The sequence below is a fragment of the Amia ocellicauda genome, chromosome 13 (assembly GCF_036373705.1).
Source record: "Amia ocellicauda isolate fAmiCal2 chromosome 13, fAmiCal2.hap1, whole genome shotgun sequence".
Classification (NCBI taxonomy): domain Eukaryota; kingdom Metazoa; phylum Chordata; class Actinopteri; order Amiiformes; family Amiidae; genus Amia; species Amia ocellicauda.
Genome location: NC_089862.1, coordinates 23,653,968 through 23,671,961, shown reverse-complemented (window position 1 = coordinate 23,671,961; position 17,994 = coordinate 23,653,968). Strand labels below are relative to the sequence as shown.

At 38.7% G+C, this 17,994-nt stretch overlaps 2 protein-coding genes across 4 annotated transcripts; both read left to right on the top strand.

Annotated features, from left to right (window-relative positions):
• The first annotated feature begins 1,387 nt into the window (after nucleotides 1–1,387).
• slc49a3 (solute carrier family 49 member 3) lies at nucleotides 1,388–12,615 on the top strand. 3 transcript variants are annotated; one of them, XM_066720229.1, is made up of 10 exons: nucleotides 1,388–1,837; nucleotides 7,038–7,196; nucleotides 8,032–8,251; nucleotides 8,816–8,892; nucleotides 9,058–9,195; nucleotides 9,363–9,479; nucleotides 10,134–10,286; nucleotides 10,480–10,637; nucleotides 10,977–11,089; nucleotides 11,612–12,615. In XM_066720229.1, exons 1-10 carry the CDS (start codon nucleotides 1,703–1,705, stop codon nucleotides 11,770–11,772), a joined length of 1,431 nt encoding a protein of 476 aa, XP_066576326.1. In that variant the 5' UTR covers nucleotides 1,388–1,702; the 3' UTR covers nucleotides 11,773–12,615. The 3 variants fall into 3 exon arrangements, with proteins under 3 accessions (XP_066576326.1, XP_066576327.1, XP_066576328.1); XM_066720230.1 differs by lacking the exon at nucleotides 9,363–9,479; XM_066720231.1 differs by lacking the exons at nucleotides 10,977–11,089; nucleotides 11,612–12,615 and adding an exon at nucleotides 10,808–10,928.
• Nucleotides 12,616–13,903: 1,288 nt separating this feature from the next.
• xpa (xeroderma pigmentosum, complementation group A) lies at nucleotides 13,904–17,563 on the top strand. The gene is made up of 7 exons (XM_066720228.1): nucleotides 13,904–14,180; nucleotides 14,841–15,064; nucleotides 15,401–15,511; nucleotides 15,630–15,735; nucleotides 15,870–16,035; nucleotides 16,190–16,307; nucleotides 16,521–17,563. Exons 2-7 carry the CDS (start codon nucleotides 14,872–14,874, stop codon nucleotides 16,670–16,672), a joined length of 846 nt encoding a protein of 281 aa, XP_066576325.1. The 5' UTR covers nucleotides 13,904–14,180; nucleotides 14,841–14,871; the 3' UTR covers nucleotides 16,673–17,563.
• The last annotated feature ends 431 nt before the right edge of the window (nucleotides 17,564–17,994 follow it).

Sequence of the window (17,994 nt, the reverse complement as noted above, 5' to 3'; positions counted from 1 at the left end):
CAAAGAGGTGTACTGCATGATACAATTAAGCAATTTACATCCTATCATGCTCTGTGGCATGTATAAAAATTCTGAGCAGGTCCAGTTGACCTTGATTTTGGATCAAGATGGCAAGAGGAAAGGATCTAAGTGACTTTGAAAGAGGGGTCATTATTGGGGCACGAATGGCAGGAGCTTCAGCTCAACTGGCTAGTGTTCTCGACAAATGGGCGAGTACATGTGTGGTGACACCAAGAGAGTGGTACAGGCCTGACTGCTTGACCCCTACAGTGAGGGGACCAGAGGCTCTGTGGGGGCATTTTCCTGGCATGGTTTGGGTCCACTTGTCCTCTTAGAGGGAAGGGTCACTGCAAATCATTACAAAGTTATTCTGAGTGATCACCTTTATCCTATAGTGAGACATTTCTATTCTGATGGGAGTGGTCTCTTCCAGGATGACAATGCCCCCATCCACAGGGCACGAGGGCTCACTGAATGGTTTGAAAATGAGAGTATGAAAATGATGTGAATCATATGCTATGGCCTTCGCAGTCACCAGATCACAACCCAATTGAACACCTACCGGAGATTTTGGCCCGACATGTTAGACAGCGCTCTCCACCACCATCATCAAAACTCCAAATGAGGGAAGATCTTTTGGAAGAACGGTGTTCATCCCTCCAGTAGAGTCCAGAGACTCGTAGAATCTGTGCCAAGAGCATTGAAGCTGTTCTGGTGGATCGTAGTGGCCCAACACCTTACTTTAATTTGACACCCGTCTGTATATATATAAATATATACATACATATATGAGAAAGAGAGAGGTGGTGTTTGGGAGAGAGACGTTTGTTTTGTTTATGTTTAATTTAGTATTAATTATATAACTTACAAGTAAGAGAGAATAAAGTATAGGCTACATCATTGCCACCATTTCTTATTTGAAGATATATATTATAGATAAATGATATATAATTATTTTAATATTACTGAACTGTTTATTAGAATATTATTATTACTCACTAGCAAACATTAGCAATAATAAGACTAAGAAGAAGAAGAAGAAGAAGAAGAATGTAATATTATTATTATAGTTTGGATGGCATATTGTAAAATTCTATAATGTCACCAAAAAAACTACTGGTCTTGTATAGCAGTTTAGTATGGAAGCAGATTTGCTCCAGGGCTGGCGCGTCAATTCATCCTTTCATCTACTGATTTCAATAGGTTTAAATTCTGTTGTCTCTATATGCTAAGTTAATATACATCTTAAACATGCAATCTAAAATAATTCCCATCGATGACAGACAGTATTAAAATCATTGCGGTGATCCCGGCTCCTGCACGGCGAGCCGACAGGCGCTATGGCGCGGGTGGAGCGGGGGATCCTGGGAGCGCAGGGCGGGAGGGGCTGTGGATGCAAACCGGGCCCGGGCGGCCGGCGCTGACTCTCCCCGGCGCGCTGGGCTGGACTGCGCCTAGTTTTGCGTCTTCCTCTAAAATAAAGAACAATCTGCTACATTCGGCTACTATTACAAAAACAAAGGTTCCTGATGTTCGTTTGGGATTATAGCTCGATTCAGAACAGGCACCACATGCTTTTTCGTGGGATTGAACATATTGCACTGGGTTCCTCGCAACTGAACAACGTTATAAAACGATCCAAACTTGTTGCCCTGCTTTCGTGTGTGAGGGACTGAAGTCCTGGGCCGCCGGCTGTGCGGGAATGGAGGAAGACGAGGGCGAGAGACTCATCCCCGAGCCCGGCACAGATCTGGCGAAACTGCTGGAGTATAAGGTGTACAGACGGAGATGGTTCATCCTGGTGGTGATCTGCCTTCTCAACAGCTCAAACGCGATGGTAGGTGAGATACCTGCACGCCACAGGGCATCTGCGTCTCATGAAAGCCCAGCAGTGGACGTGTGCGCTCCTATGCAATGATCCCCACTCACTACTTCTACTTTACGCAGACTAGAGTGTGTCCAATGACTTACAGGTGCAGTGTACTTGCCACCCATGATCTGTGAGCTAAACAGACTCCAAGCCTTCTCACTGATGTATGCAGTCTAGAGCTTCAGAAGCATCCTTAACACCAGGAATACTCCATACATGTAACAGAAATGAAAAGTTGCCACTCATGTTACAAGGTACACAGACATTCATGTGGAAAACGAACCCGGAAGCACAGAATAGTAAAGGAACAACGTGTTCGACCGGCTGGAATAACTAGGATTCCAACGAAGGCATGCCTAGAAATTGTATGTGTGTATATGGCTAAGAAGTAGCATAATAGCCTGCCTGATACCACCACCTCCCCCACAACAACATCCCTAGAGGTCATTTTGCTTTTGTCACAAGATGTATGTCTAGTGAGTAACCATCTGAGCCACGCTAGTGCTATACGACCATACAGTAACGATACAACAGTTAGTTTGTATCGAGTGTGTGATTTTAGGAGTCATCACCATGCATGTTGGGCTGGTTTCCCAGATGCGTATTTAGCAGAAGTCATGGACTGGACGATGTTATTTTAGGTAGAGTAGTCCTGACTAGTGCAAATTGAGGTCTGTGAAACCATGAAGAATGAATGAAGGCGACTAATTCTATTTCACACCTCTGCCTAGATAAGAAAGACACAAACGCCGGATGTATTGGTTGATGGTTTGATTTGATTAAAGTCACATCGACACTGTATGGTTTGGGTGACATTAGAATTAGGATTAGTGTTGGGATTGAGGTTGATCTATAATAGTCGATTGAGCTCTGCACTATATAATCCTAAACATTTGCACTGTCCTTGTATTTTCCCTCATACCATACCATTCGTTTGCGATTTGTAGGTAAACAGTGATTATAGTTTTATAAAAATTCCAGTTAAACGCCAGTGTTAATTTTTGTACTTGAAAAAAATACGTTTTGCATTAATCGATCACAGTAAGTTTTCCTCATAACTATGTCTGTTAATGCATGTGTTTGGAAGTGGGTTTTTACATTTATTGTACATCAGGCTTCTTTAGAAACAGGATTAGCAGGCAACCATATTTACAGATCATATTGGTAATATTAAATACATTAATTATATATATATATATATATATATAAGATTGCTTTAATGTCTGAGACTAAAGTGTAAATAAAAAAGTGCTTGGATGGTGTGTGTTGATGTTATATGGCCATTAAAGAAACATGGGGGAAAATTCAGAAATCTTAAACTCTTATACAAGAAGTGGAGAGTGATGTGTAAGTGTTTTTAGCAATTTATTTTAGACTTTCAGAGGACGTAGTTAGCAGCAAACTGTGACTTCCTAAGATTAGTAGGTGAGACATTACAAGCCTGATTATAAGTGACTCAGAAATACTAACCAAGAAACTATTCAGAGCCTCATGCATTGAAAGTAATCTTTGTCCTTTTGACAGGTGAAGTTTGGGAATAAAATAAATGTGTATAATTGTTTAAAATAGGTGTTCTGTGTAGTTCTGTGTTTTATACTAGTGTTTAGAGTGTTCAGCTTCAATGTGAAATATTAGTCCATTAAAATTTAGTTTCTGCAAAGACTCCCCCTGTTCATTTTCACTTTTCTTTTCATGTGTCTATTATGTAGTCAAAGAATGACTTAACAATTGTTTTTAATATGCTAGAGTTTCTTACAGAAAGAACACATCAATCAATACACAAAGACATGAAGTAGCAATTACCATAAACCAAACATCCACCAGAGAAGTTTCCATTCTGCACCACAGATGTTTCTCTAAAAATAAAATAAAGAAAAAGTATGCAAATGAAACAAAGCTATTTATTGGTACTGTGCTATTCTCTGCAAGTGGTTAATATCCATGTGGTAATATGGCCTGCACTGTATTGTACTGAGGGTGGTGAACATATCAAATGGCAAACCTGTTCTGCCAACACTAAACTTTTAAGGGTACAGAAACTATATCTATCTTAGGCTGCTGAAAATAAATATTAAAAGTAATAATAAAGGAATAGCACAAGGTTTATGCCTGTCCTGAGACCAATTACACATTTATTTTGAGATATGGAGATGTGCAGCTATAGGTACTAGGATATTTGAATTGTAGTTGAACCTGGCCAGTCTGAATAATAGTAATTTAAATATAGTTCAATCTCAGCTTGAACAATCAAAGCTGTCCCATCTTCTTTCAGCCACAGTGAATCTCGTGAAAAGCTACTGTAGCCAGCCCAGTTAGGATGCGGACTTACTTGCCATTTGGTGATAGCAACAGAACGGTCACTGTGTTTTAGCACATGTAGTCACTCAACATCTGGTGTCACTGGTTCTGTGTACCAGCAGCCTATTTACCAGTCGCCCTCCTTTACACCGCAGTCTATCCCTTTATTCCAGCCTTGGCTATTGTTGCGCAACCAACATTAACATATTAACCAAACTCCTTCTTTCACATGTCATTTCCACTAAATGATTAATTCTATTGGTTTTCCTAAAGTACTAAACTAATTTAATAGGAATGAGGTTTCAGCAGGCAATGTGCTCCATAGAAATCACTAACTGTTTCAACTCACATATATACTTTTCCTGCGAATAGGAAAAGTCCAAAGAGAGAGGAATGTGCTTATTGCAATGCTTTCCGAAATCTCACATAAGCCTTTGCAGCCATCTACAGGCATGAGAATAAAATATCTGAGCTAAGAGAAATGGAGACAATTAGATGTGTTCTCCACCTTTTGTAGTTGATTACGGACATCTGAGGGGTTAAAGGGATTGATTTAATCTTCATTTAATTATAGGATAATAGTAAGCATATTCATTGCGTGTGGTGAAAAGAATACAGTTCAAGATATACTAGTAAATTAGATGGATTGTGTTTGATCTGCAACATTTTAATGCCAATTGACCACCATGACTTCTTATTGTCTGCCTGAAATACAGCAGCTTTCATTCCAGGCACAGAACTAAGTGGAAAGCAGTACCTCAGAAACAAGGATAGTGATTTTGCTTATTTGCATAACTTAGAAAATACATCAGAATAGTTTTTTGCATGCAGACTGAGATAAAATAAATCCCTCACTTTTCTGAGATATTGTGATCTAACATTATAGGCAATGTTAGTAAAAATGAACACATCTGGAAAAGGAGTTATAGTTTATTGCCCACAGCTGAGAGGAGAACAAACCGTTTAACCAGTCTTCGAGGTATTTATTACCTTCTTGGGGGTATTTCATGAGGTTGAAGAAATGAATGCTAGTGTACATTTTCTGTTGCCTTTGTCCTGTTCCTAACCTGCAGGTTCGGTTTTTTTTTTGCTGGTGCACAAACAGGATATAAGTAAACACTAAATAGACATTTATACAATTTATAAAACTTCATTGATCTCTATTTCATAATTATGCTGACCGCTATTCCCAAAATATGTCATTGTAAAAAATGTATGGAAGGTTTGTCAGATGATCCTCTATTCATTTTTGGAGGCCAACAAATATTGCATTCAATAGGAAACTCATTTTGCTGACCTCCACCATGTGAGACAAAGATTGAATTGTTGTGTTAAGTCAGCTGATTCTCAGCCTCTTCCATGTTGGCAGAATAAATCTTTTCTTTTCCTGTCTTAATAGAAGAACAGTTTTGTTCAAGAAGCCCAAGGATTCATTCACTGCCCAAGGAATGAACAATATGTTGCCATTTTTCTCTTGCAGTAAAAAGTTCTTAAAAACAAGTGATGATGGTGATGCATTATTTGGGGGAAAACCCTGCTTGTTTTTCCATTTTAGTTTCAACTTTAGAACTTCATGACATGTTAAAATAAGAGAAGGCTGTGCAGTGCTGGCAATAGGGTCCCTTTATTATATCTCATCTCTCTGTATGATTTAACATCAGGGTGGGGAAAAGATGGCAGAAAGCCTCAATAGCTTTCCAAATGTGTTTAGAGCTGGAGACAGTGTACTTCATTTGATATAGGCCTAAGTGACCTATTTGCTTGTAAATTGTTTCGACCTGTAGAAGAATATATGACACATCTTACTTTTATTGACGGTGTGACACCTGTTGCCTGTGGAGTTGGGGGGAAAAAAATAAGTCTCACTGAGAAGTCTGTTTAAATGTGGCCTGATCTTGTGACATAAGCACAAATCTGAATCATTATGTAACAAAATCAAATAACATAGCCTTGGATGTTTTATTCTACTTGGGTGAAACTGGTATAGTCTTTTTGTTGTCAGCCACCATATTACTAGTTTTTTTTTTTTTAAGGCTTCTTACGAAGTAAAGAATCTTGTTGAAAGTCTGTTTGTCATGCGCCACAGCATTTTCATTGACATGTTAAAAAGGAAATAGAAATCACTCCCTGAATGGCTTAAACCTTATGAACCTTATTTCTGCACATGCTCAGGAAGTCGGCTTTGCTATATCACATTACATGAAACTATCATTTCCTCTTCAGTGGCTTGATGTAGAAATCTGGTGTCAGCTGCTGCTCTGCACTTCAGGTGACCAAGGGTAATTATTGTATAATTAGAAGCCTTTCATAAGTGGCAGTTTGAGGGAAATTGGTTAGAAAATAAGTCTGTAAATCGTGTGCAATTCCCAATAAAGTTACAAATATCGGTGTATTCTAAATTGTACCATAGCACAATAGTACATCAAACTATTATGACCCCAGTATGTTATGGAAAAGAACAGCATGTCCTGTATTCCTACATCATGAGTGTAATGCCTGACTGCAGCACAGGGTATGGCCCAGACACAAAATTGAGCTACTAGACATATTTGTTAGTTGGGCACATTTTTCCATTCTGCAAGCATATTATGGGCCATCATTTTAAATGATTTATTATTGTCTAGCTGTGTCTGTCACAATCACTCAACCACATAGTCATACACTTTAAACTTAATTCATTGTAACTGTATCTCACTTATTGGCAATTATGCCTGTTTGGATCCCACTGCACGTGGAACTGATGTAACTATTACCACATTCTGCTTTAACTTAAACTACGTAAATGAGGATCAATATGCCATATTTTAATTTCTTTATGAGAGGTGTTTGTTTAGTTTCAACTGTAACTTGATTTTGTATCTATTTTCAGATATGGCTGAGTTTTGCTCCAGTTGCTGATCAGACAGCCCAGTATTTTAATGTGACTCTGGATCAGATAAACTGGCTGTCTCTCATTTATATGGTTGTAGCCATTCCTGTAAGCTTTGGAACAACATGGATGCTCGACACTTTAGGACTCAAAACTTCGGTACGGTTTGTAAAGATGATTAGTTAATGCAGTGGTGTGATTGATTGAATATTTTAGCTCCATTCTTGATAAATTAACCAAATTCTGATCAATGAATGGAAAGGATTAAAAAAATTATCCCTACAAAGCATGTTGGCAGTTAAACAAAATATTGACATAGTCACACTAATACACATCCTTTAAAAGAAATATAAAAGCTGGCATGCTGTGTTAAAATATAGAAGCTGTATTAACGATTATGTGAGATACTTCCCATCTGTTTAAACAGAAATGCAAATACAATGTCTGAACATCCTCTTTCCATGAATATTTTCCTTGAACATGCCTGTAGTCCAGATTGTTCCTATGATAGGCCCATTGTACAGTTGGCTCCTCCCAGAAAGGAAGCTGCTGTCTTCTAAGAAGAGTTGCTGGCCCCAGGGGATTAAAATACATGAATATATTATTTATTGTATTAGGTTCTAGTGAATTTACATACAGGGTGAAATGGCAGGCAAAATTCATGACAGGGGCAACATGGCTATAAAGGCAGTAATATGAATGTATTGTATTTCAAGTGCAATTTGTAAAATTAAATTTAAATAAGTAAGTGAGATGTCTAGCCAAGCACATATTGATTAACTTCTTGTGCATCACTTCTGTCCTCTGTCTTTTTATTGTCCAGTTGCCATGTGAGAAATAATCATTAATAACAAAACCCTTCATCATGAATAAAAGTATAAATAGATGGAAGGTGTAAAATACGCTAGGCTATGGACACAGCTAATTCTATTTTGACATCAATCTATCCTTTATTTTTTTATTCTCCATGTTTCTCCATTCTCCTGGTCTGAAGTTGATCCTGAGCTCCTGGCTGAACATGACCGGCAGTATCTTACGCTTCATCAGCATCTTGAGCAAATACCCCACCTGGCTTATGTTCTACCCTCTGCTGATGTTCGGCCAGACTCTGTGTGCCCTGGCCCAGCCACTTGTCATCTTCTCCCCTACTAAGATGGCAGCTCTGTGGTTTCCAGAGCACCAGAGAGCCACTGCCAATATGATCGCCTCTATGTGTAAGTGCTTGGTGAAGGCCAGGGTTTGATGCCAAGCTGGCAGCCCTATGTCAGAATACGTTTCAGATATATCAGTCTCTCTATGGAGAACCAATCAGCTCTCAACTGTGGCCCAACAAGCAGAATCAATATAATTCCATACCTTTTCCTCGAGACGTGCATCACACACAAACTGATGTTAGTTTGTAGACAAGCACAATTGGGAACACCTTGATTGGCAGCTGGGATTGAAACATTCACAGTGCATTCATGTATCGCAGAAGGAAAGATCTGAACACATTTGGCAAAATCTGAACCACGCTGTACTAAAGCAAATGTTAAGTCCATGTCATATCAGATTATCGCTTGGAGAAGGATCACATATAAATGTGCCCTTTTTTAGGGTAATGCATGATATTAATTTGTTTTTGTGTGCATTTCTGATATCTGACTAGGATGTGTTCATTTTCTTCTGGCAGGGTGCTGAATAAGAGAATACCCGTGCAGTGCGTTCAGTATACAATAGCCAGAATAATTACAGTGATTAGATACTAATTTGGTTTTATGGGTTATTCCTCTTTTCAGCTAACCCTCTGGGAATTCTGTTTGCCAACATCTTGTCTCCTCTGATTGTGAAGAACGAAAGCGGCCTTCCGTTAATGGTACGGGTAGAGTAACGCCTTGCCATCATTCGGTAACCCTTGTCTTCCATTGAATTAACTGTTTAAACATTACAGCAGGAATTGACCAATATTTGTCATTATGTTGAGATGTTTTACTTTAATTATTTTCAATGTGCTTTAAATGTTTTTTTTTTTTTTTTGTAGTTGGGAATTTACGCTTTTCCAGCTTCCATTGCCTGTCTCCTAGCAACACTGTTCATCAGGGCGAGCGCTCCCCCAACACCCCCCTCCGCGAGTGCTGAAACGTCCAATTCAGAGCCTTTCCTGAAGGGAATGAAACTGGTAAAGCGCTATAAAGCTTTAGCTGTGTGTGTATGTATGTATATATGCATGTGTTGCACAGTGGAAGCTTATGTCGTTCTTTTTCACACATATTATTGAGATTTGATAGATGAGGAACACTGAAGTCTTAAGAGCACACAACCTTCTTCTCTCTTCTCTCGCTGCAGCTGCTGAAAAACAAAGCATACATGATTCTTCTGCTGTGTTTCGGCTGTGGCATCGCCATCTTCACCTGTTTCTCCACACTGCTTGAGCAGATCCTGTGTGTTAAAGGATACACGAACGTGAGGAACCAGTCTCGTTCCTCGTTATGTTTTTCTGGATATCAGAGGGGAACCACAATGTACAAGGAGGAAATATTGTCTCATTTATCTTCGCAGAAAACCTTATTATCTCTATATAGAGCCATATCATTAAGCTCTGATACACTGGAGCTGCCAATGGTTTGAATAACTTCCACCACACAAGTCTGTTGCAGCATCCATGGCATTATATTTCTAAATCCCAGCCCTAATGATTGCATCATATTGCTGTAGGACACACTAAGAACATTCTTCTGGTCTCTCCCACTGATAATTGGATGTTTGATCATGATTATTAATACACATTTCCTGTGCAGTAACAGTTAACAAAAATACCCGAATACTGTTTTATTTTTAATAAATACAATATTCAGAAGCTTTATTTACAATACTGTTATAAAGTTACAGGGGGTATTATAGTGACTTTAAAAACAAATCAATGGCAGAAAATAATTAATCTATTCATATTGAAATCTGTTAAACTCTATTTCTTGTACGCTGTCTGTACTTCTGTATATTATGTTTAATTTGTCAAGGTTATGGATAATAATAAAGATCCTTAAAGTTTGAAAATAGCTATGGTAGAAAGCTGGTAAACTCCTAAATGGTTGAACTTTGCTTTAATTCTTGGGTTAGGACTTCGCGGGGCTTTGTGGAGCTCTCTTCATTGTGTTCGGCGTGGTGGGAGCTTTCCTTCTGGGGCTGTTTGTGGACAAAACAAAGAAGTTCACCGAAGTCACCAAAATCAACATGTGTCTTGCTGCACTGGCCTGCATTGCATTTGCACTGGTGAGTTATAATGTTACTGAACATATATACCTTGCTTTTTAATTGTGCATTTGAATTGAATGAAGAAGTTAAAATAAAATAAAAAATCTATCAACGAAATAATACATTTCATTATTTCTAGATTGTTTAGGTGTTGTTTTGGTGCTATACTCTTGGCAACACTAAATATTTAATGTCTTTGCTCTCCATACAGGTATCTCAGATGAAACATCAAAACTTTGCAATAGCTGCTGCCAGTTCGTTGTTTGGCTTTTTCGGATTCTCAATATATCCCGTTGCCATGGAGTTGTCAGTCGAGTGCTCCTACCCCATCGGAGAGGCCACATCAGCGGGCCTGATCTTCATATCTGGGTAAAGATAGGTGAACACGTACGGCTTACTAACTGGATTACATATTTTACCTGAAACAACAAGTATTCTTGCTTCTCCTTGATATTTTTTTTTTCCCCATGATGCTTCCATTACTTTATATTTTATGCATTTCCTGTTTATATATATATATTTTTTTTTTTTCTACATAGATTGAGACACAACTCTTTCCATTGTTTGTCTGGATCACATTTGGATCATAGTTGAGAGAACAACTGAAATCAGTGACACAGTGTCTACCCTGTAAACGAGGAGTGAAGTTGATCATAAACACAAAAGACAAAATGGGTTTCTCTGTCTTCCAAATATATTCCACTCCAGACAAGTCCAGTCCATTGTTTACATCATCCTGTTCCAGCTGATGACCAAGCAGATGGCAGAAGCACCCGATGTAACCTGCGCACTGGGAGACAATTCTCTGTTGAGCTGGAGAGGTAAAGAGCACATCCACTATGAAGTATTTATTTATTTATTTATTTATTTATTTATTTATTTTATTATTTTAAAAGCATCCTGATGAGTTCTTATGCTTGAATATTTTTTCGTGAGGTCAGCTTGCAGTGGAGGCTGCTGTCTATAAAACCTGCTTGGGTGGAAACACTTAGTTGGCTTTTCTTGATGTCACACCCTCCACATGAATGAAAGCCGTCATCTTCAAGACATATATATTATAGCTAATATAACTTATAATATGAACATTTACAGGCATGGTGGTATCAGTGCCATTGTTTTGACCATGTCTTTGATTTTAAAAGGAGTAGGAGTTTAAAACCTCTAATGGACATATAAGTGGAATATGTATTGGTTGGATCCTTAATGCTTTCAAATACAAAAATAATAATGAAAACCTTTATGGTGATTAGCTTCAAAAAATACATCTCAGGTTCTTTAAAAAAAGTAATTGAAGGTTGTTGGACCTGTTTGCTTTCACTTACAGCTACTTCATTTCCTTGCAGTGCCGAATATGGTGATGGCAGCTATCCTCAGTGTGGGAGTTTGCGTCTTTGTTGTCTTTTTTCACACAGAATACAAACGTCTCAAAGCAGAAGCATCTGTGACTCAAGGGGCAGACAGTAAACTGAACGATGACATTGATAATGTTGTAGAGACTGAGTGACTGGGAGACACAGCACCCATCTCCCACACTTTTCAACAACAGTCTCCTTTGGAGTTTGCAGAACAGTGGATTGTAAGAGGAGACCTCTGGGGAATACAAGGCTTGTTCTTTTATCAAAAAGAGACTAAACTTACTTCAGGGTTTTTTTCCTTCCTTTTGCTGCAGTTCTTGCATTTAATAATGATTAAAGTGCTGCTATTGCAGAACTGCAGTTACAGTAATGTTCCCCTCCCTTGAGTGCACCCACTGTGTTTTAACTGCAAACATCTGGTCAAATGTTTGCAAATAACAATTGATGATTCATTTTGTTTATTCCTTGTGGCTTAACAAGAACTTTGGTCGCTCTGCACGTGGTAGAGAAATAATGAGGAAGCTATATCAAAATAGCTTGTGCCATACAAGGACCTTTTCCAGTTTCACTTTGAAATCTCACAAGTCTTGCCACTTTGAATGTGTCTCGGTATGCACTAAATTGTTATCCAAAGTACTTGTAACTGCAGAACCAGTAACCATTTGTATATTGATTATTATAATTTTGTTGTTGTTGTTAATGTCAATTTTTTTCAGGACTATTTTATTAATAAAATATATTTTACAGTTCTTGGAAGATTTTATGCAATGTAATAATTTAAGATGATTTGTAAAGGTACAAAAATGACCAAGCTGAGGAAAGTTCAATAAAAAATTGTATGTATGTTTGCGAATAAATTTGTATATTTCTTTTCTCTTTTTCAAGGCTCAATATTGTTAATCCTAGAAATATAGCACTTTCCCATGCAAACTTATCATATAACAGTAATTTCTGTAGTGTATTCAAATTAATTAAATTCCCATTTTAAAACACTTAGTATGAAGGTGTTTAATGCATGTGGTTCTCACATTGGCGGTGGCAGAGTATTTCTTTGGGCTAAACTACGGTGGGGCGGTGGTGGGGCTCAAATCAACGTCTGAATTTCAATGTGAATACACACACCATGGAATAGCACCCTTCCCAGTAGCTAGAAATACCACACATTAGGCTGCTATGGGTTAGATCAGGGGTTCCCAAACTTTTTGACCCCAGGGACCCCCTTGGCGCCAAGATTTTGGCAGGGTTATTTGACGCTTATTCTGCTCTGTGATATTCTTGGTTGTTCCATGGTGGGGCTAAGGTGGGGCTAACACGATTGTTGGTGGGGCTGTAGCCCAACCAAGCTATACCCTGCTGCCGCCCCTGGCTACTCAAAATGTTTTATCTGCCATTTAGTAGTTAAAAAAAAAAAAAGTTTTTGCAAAGTTGTAGTTTCTTGACTATATTACTTTCTTATAAACTTACTTACACATTTTTTCCATGAGCATATTTTGGGACTCATACACATACGTCACAAAGGATTTCATTATTACCTTTTTACAATTTGAATGTATTTTTTGGAGCCTGTTAAAACTTGTGCATTCCTTCCCTTATGATGGAATAAATGAAAGCTCAGCCAAGATGAATTGAAAAGAAAAAAAAAACTAAATGAAAATGCCCCAATATTATACCACAATATTGTAGCTACTCTTCTTTTATAGGTTATGTTTCAAATAAAATGCCCTTACATTATAGTTAATATTTTTAAAATAGAAATGATGGAAGCTTAACTGCCTATACATTTACCTCTATACACTCACTGTCTGTATACAGATGACAAATGATGAACTCCTTTTTTATTAAGTGCAATTATAGGCTAACTCTCTCAGTACAGTACAGTACAGAAGGGGTCTAATAAAACCGCCTGTTATTTGATTTCCCGTTATAATACTAGTATTAATACTAATACTTCTAGATAAACCTGTTGGTACTACTAGGCCTGCTACTATTCTGTCTCGACGTGTGTGTTTTATTGGATTGGCTGACCATGCCGTCTCCACTCATTACATCATTGAGAGATTATGAAGAGAAGAAAGTTTGTATTGCTTTTCGCTGCTAATATCACACAGCAGATAAATAACTTAAATCCCGTAAATGCTGCGTGTAACTGCAAATCCACATTGGTTACAGCGCCTTTAGCGGTGCGGTTTATTCTCACCCAAGATGGCGGACTGAAATCTCAGCGCTTTGGAAATCTAGTTCTATGAGCTGTCTATGGTGTGACCCGTCAGACGTCATCAACATGCGCCAGGAGCTCAGGGAATCGTCTGTTCTCTCTGTAAAGACACATCCAACTTATAATCAAATATTTGTTTGAATTGTTCCTAACTGCTTATCTGCGTCATGACGTGTACGCCGCACACCTTGATGAACACATCAGTGACATACCACGTCAATCCTTGGAACTAATAAAGCTAATACAACAGTTGCAAGTAGCACTGACAGTTGTTAGAGGGTTGTTTCATTGGATATTGTACAATCTGAATTGTACTTCTGGATCCAAGTCCACAAATAAACGGTAAGTATATTTTATGTGTATACAGTGAAGTGTACTATGAATATGTATGCGGTGTTGTTTGTTAAATTAGTGTGAGAATGGCAAAACAACGTAGTATTTAACGACATTTGTCATTTGGTTGCAGGTAGTGCATTCTGTGCATTTTACCAATCGCTTTCATTGTAAACCCAAAGTACGAAAAGATCAATAATTAAAAACATGACTGAAAAGTGCACTGAAAGATGGGGACAGTGTGCAACTTGATATTGATTTAAGACGACTTCATGTATTCATTGAATTCTACAAATAAATCATTTAATGTTATATTCATTTCATTCTAATTTTGTGAAGAACACGTAACTGTATAAGTCAAAAAGTTTCTACTGTATTGCATTAATTATCTGGCCTAACTAGGCTATATTGTTGTACTAAATTAAAAATAGATCTGGTGAGTAGGGTCAGTATTGTCATCAACGTGTTATAGAATTAAAATGTTTAATTTGCATTTGCCATCCAAGCAGGCCTTTAATATGATGCCTATATAACAACAGTTCAGAAGACAGCCAAGGCAGATGCAAGCAGACTGGAACCTATGACGAAAATTCAGATTTGATCAGCACAAGAAGCAATATGTGTATAACTTTCCTCTAGCACACCCATCACTATGTATTATTTGTGCAGGAAGTACACAGGGCAGTGTTTCCAGTTGATCATGGACTCTGTTACTGGTCCAGAAGATGTGCCAGCAGCAGCAGACGCCCCTTCTCCAAATGAAGGCGGTCAGGAGAGCACGAAGAGCATGCCACTGTCCGCAGCCACCAGAGCTAAGATTGAGCGCAACAGACAGCGGGCTCTCATGTTGAGACAAGCCAGGGTTGCCAGCAGGCCATATTCTTCAGGAGAAGGTTTGGGGCCTTTTTGCAGCAGTTTACTGATACACAACCGTGCATGAAGGCAGTTCAATCGGTGTCATATTGATGCTAAACATAAACTAGGTTATTGAATCTTGACTCATGTGAAGGAGACTTGGAGTGCTTCAGTCTGTATTGTTGGGGGAAGAAAAAAAAGGAATACCAAATATAAATATATTTGCTTGGGAAGCAGGGAGATAAACCATTTCTTAACCAAATTGGCTTTTTCCTATTATTAGCACATCGTTTGAGTCATGAGTTTGCCTGTAGTGTTGAGTATAGCAACGTTAAATTGAGTCTGGACCTGAGTCTTTTCTCTTTATTGAGTAGGTGGAACCTGTGCCAAGATTCCCAAAACCATTGACTCAGGTGGAGGCTTCTTCATTGAGGAGGAGGAGGAGGAGGAGGAGCACAAAACGAAGGATGTTGTACACCGGCCAGGTAGATCTACACTGGATAATCTACTACAGCCTTTGACAGTTACCATTTCCACCTGTGGTTTCAGTAGTTTAAATTGATGAATACCCTTTCATGCTTTTTTTGTTTGTCTTATTTAAAGGCCCAGTGGTTGAGTTTGACTACCTGATGTGTGAAGAATGCGATAAAGCCTTCATGGACTCCTACCTCAGCAATAGTTTTGACTTGTCCGTTTGTGACAACTGCAGGTAAAGCCCTCTGCTCACAAGACCGCATTTTGGGAGCATTTTCCTTTAGCTGGCAAAAATGTTAAGTCACAGCGTTCCATTGATGTTGGAAATGAGTTTTGACCCCATTCAGTCAGGCAACTCTGTCATCTCAGGGACAGCGAAAGCAAGCACAAGCTAATAACCCGCTCCGAGGCCAAGAACGAATACCTGCTGAAGGACTGCGACCTGGACAAGCGGGAGCCCATGCTGAGATACGTGCTGAAGAAGAACCCGCACAACCCACGATGGGGGGACATGAAACTGTACCTCAGGCTCCAGGTGAGCGGGTCTCTTTGCGTCTCAGGCTTTCTCTGGATGGGGGAGGACTATTTCAAATATATTTCTAGACATAATTGAGTGGAAATAAAAATTAAAACAGTTCAGTGACCAGTAGAGGGAGATATTTCACATTTACTATGTCCTGGTCCTGCAGGTGGTGAAGCGCTCTCTGGAGGTGTGGGGCAGCGAGGAAGCCCTGGAGGAGGCCAGAGAAGAGCGGGTGGGGAACAGGGAGAAACTAAAGCAGAAGCGGTTCGACAAGAAAGTGAAAGGTACGATCCCTCTGCCCTCAGTTGTAGCCATTGCAGCGGTTTGGAATTGAAGGACCAGGATGGTTAATGCCGACACTGTATAGGTGTGTCTTTCAGTTTGGACATTGTAACATGATCACCACTTTGAAGATCATTGAGAATGGTAAATAGATGAGTTATACAGAGAAAGCCGCTCTGTAAAGTAACACGTCCTTGTTTCTTTCTCCCTGGCAGAGCTACGGCGCACAGTGAGGAGCAGCATGTGGAAGAGAGACTCCAGCGCCCACCAGCACAGCTACGGACCAGAGGAAGCACTGGATGACGACGATAACTACAGGAAGATCTGCAGCACCTGTGGCCACGAGTTGACTTATGAGAAAATGTGAACTTTGTCTATGGATCAAATGGAGCAGCGTTCTTACATCATTCCAGAGCCATTATCCCAAGAGTTGCCTGGAGAAAGGATTTCTTGGTAGAATTCAAATCAATAAGACGTTATTTATTGGAACTGTGTGTATCATGTCATGGTGCTGAAACCGGTGTACCTTACATTTTTGTATATGTGTGAATTTCTATATAAACCTCCTCAGTGGGCTGGGGACAGATTAATGCTCTTTGGAGATGTTGGCTGGTTTATGAAGAAATACATCTTTCTTAAGCATGTATTGAATTGTCTTGGAATGAAATGAATTGTTACACAAAGAAAGGTTTCTGGAATTCAAAATATACCGCCAAGACAGATTGTGATAGCATTAGTGACAGCTTTCAAGTACAAACGTGACAGGACTTTTTTTTTTTGTAGTCATATTTTAGGCATGTATAGCATTATATATAGACCCCTCAGATGAAGCATGTCACAGTGAATTAACCCCTTCACTGTGTTTGTCACTGGCTAAATCATGATGTAGAATGAGTAATAGGCAGGTGTCACTATACCTTTGAGTAAATGAAATAGTGGGTGTATATTGTAAATAAATATAGTAATGTTTGTGAATTTGTACTGTAAATCCTCAGATTTTAGAAAAGCTGTTTTTGTTTTATTAATCTCTCGATACTATTACAAATTAACCTCAGGATAAACACTTACAAATTTCTACAAAACATTTAAACCACTGTAATGGTTTTCTGCAAATTTACAACTATCAATATTGTATGGCTGGGGCAACTGAGAGCTGAAGCCAAACTGCAGCTTTAAACTGTCACTGTAGAGCTGCAATGGGATTCAGAGATTAATTTATGCAAGTGCTTTAATAAAAAAAACTGCCTTTATGATCTTACTTGCTGAAGTTGAATTTGATTCCTTCCTTAGCTGCAGACTGGTTCATTTGATTGTTTATAGTTTGCAGTTAACTGACTGGAAAGATAACTGCAATCTTACTTTTGAGCCACAGCCAATCTTACAAAATGATCCAATGGTAACCAGAAATGTAAGCCCTCCTTTGTAACCTCTCTTATTCAAATCTAGGATGAGGGCAGCCCTTCCTACTCAATCCAGTTTGATTTGTACTGAATTGGTATTGCAAATAATGAGATAAAAACTCTACTTGGGCCTGGGACTTACAGTGTGTATATGAAATCAAAAATGTTACGAAACACTCATAGGGGAAAATTTCTTTTTAATTTGAACCACTGTCTGATGATACCCATGGTTTCAAAATCTAAAAAAAATGAAGTCAAAGACACCATTATATAAAAAAACAGGAACAGA

What these genes read in the sequence shown, in the direction of transcription:
- slc49a3 (XM_066720229.1), top strand. Translation starts at nt 1,703, where the DNA reads ATGGAGGAAGACGAGGGCGAGAGACTCATCCCCGAGCCCGGCACAGAT. An exon ending in TCCTGAAGGGAATGAAACTG is followed by an intron (nt 9,196 to 9,362) that starts GTAAAGCGCTAT and finishes CTCTCGCTGCAG; the next exon opens with CTGCTGAAAAACAAAGCATA. An exon ending in GGCCTGATCTTCATATCTGG is followed by an intron (nt 10,638 to 10,976) that starts GTAAAGATAGGT and finishes ATTCCACTCCAG; the next exon opens with ACAAGTCCAGTCCATTGTTT.
- xpa (XM_066720228.1), top strand. Translation starts at nt 14,872, where the DNA reads ATGGACTCTGTTACTGGTCCAGAAGATGTGCCAGCAGCAGCAGACGCC. An exon ending in AACTGTACCTCAGGCTCCAG is followed by an intron (nt 16,036 to 16,189) that starts GTGAGCGGGTCT and finishes CTGGTCCTGCAG; the next exon opens with GTGGTGAAGCGCTCTCTGGA. An exon ending in GTTCGACAAGAAAGTGAAAG is followed by an intron (nt 16,308 to 16,520) that starts GTACGATCCCTC and finishes TCTCCCTGGCAG; the next exon opens with AGCTACGGCGCACAGTGAGG.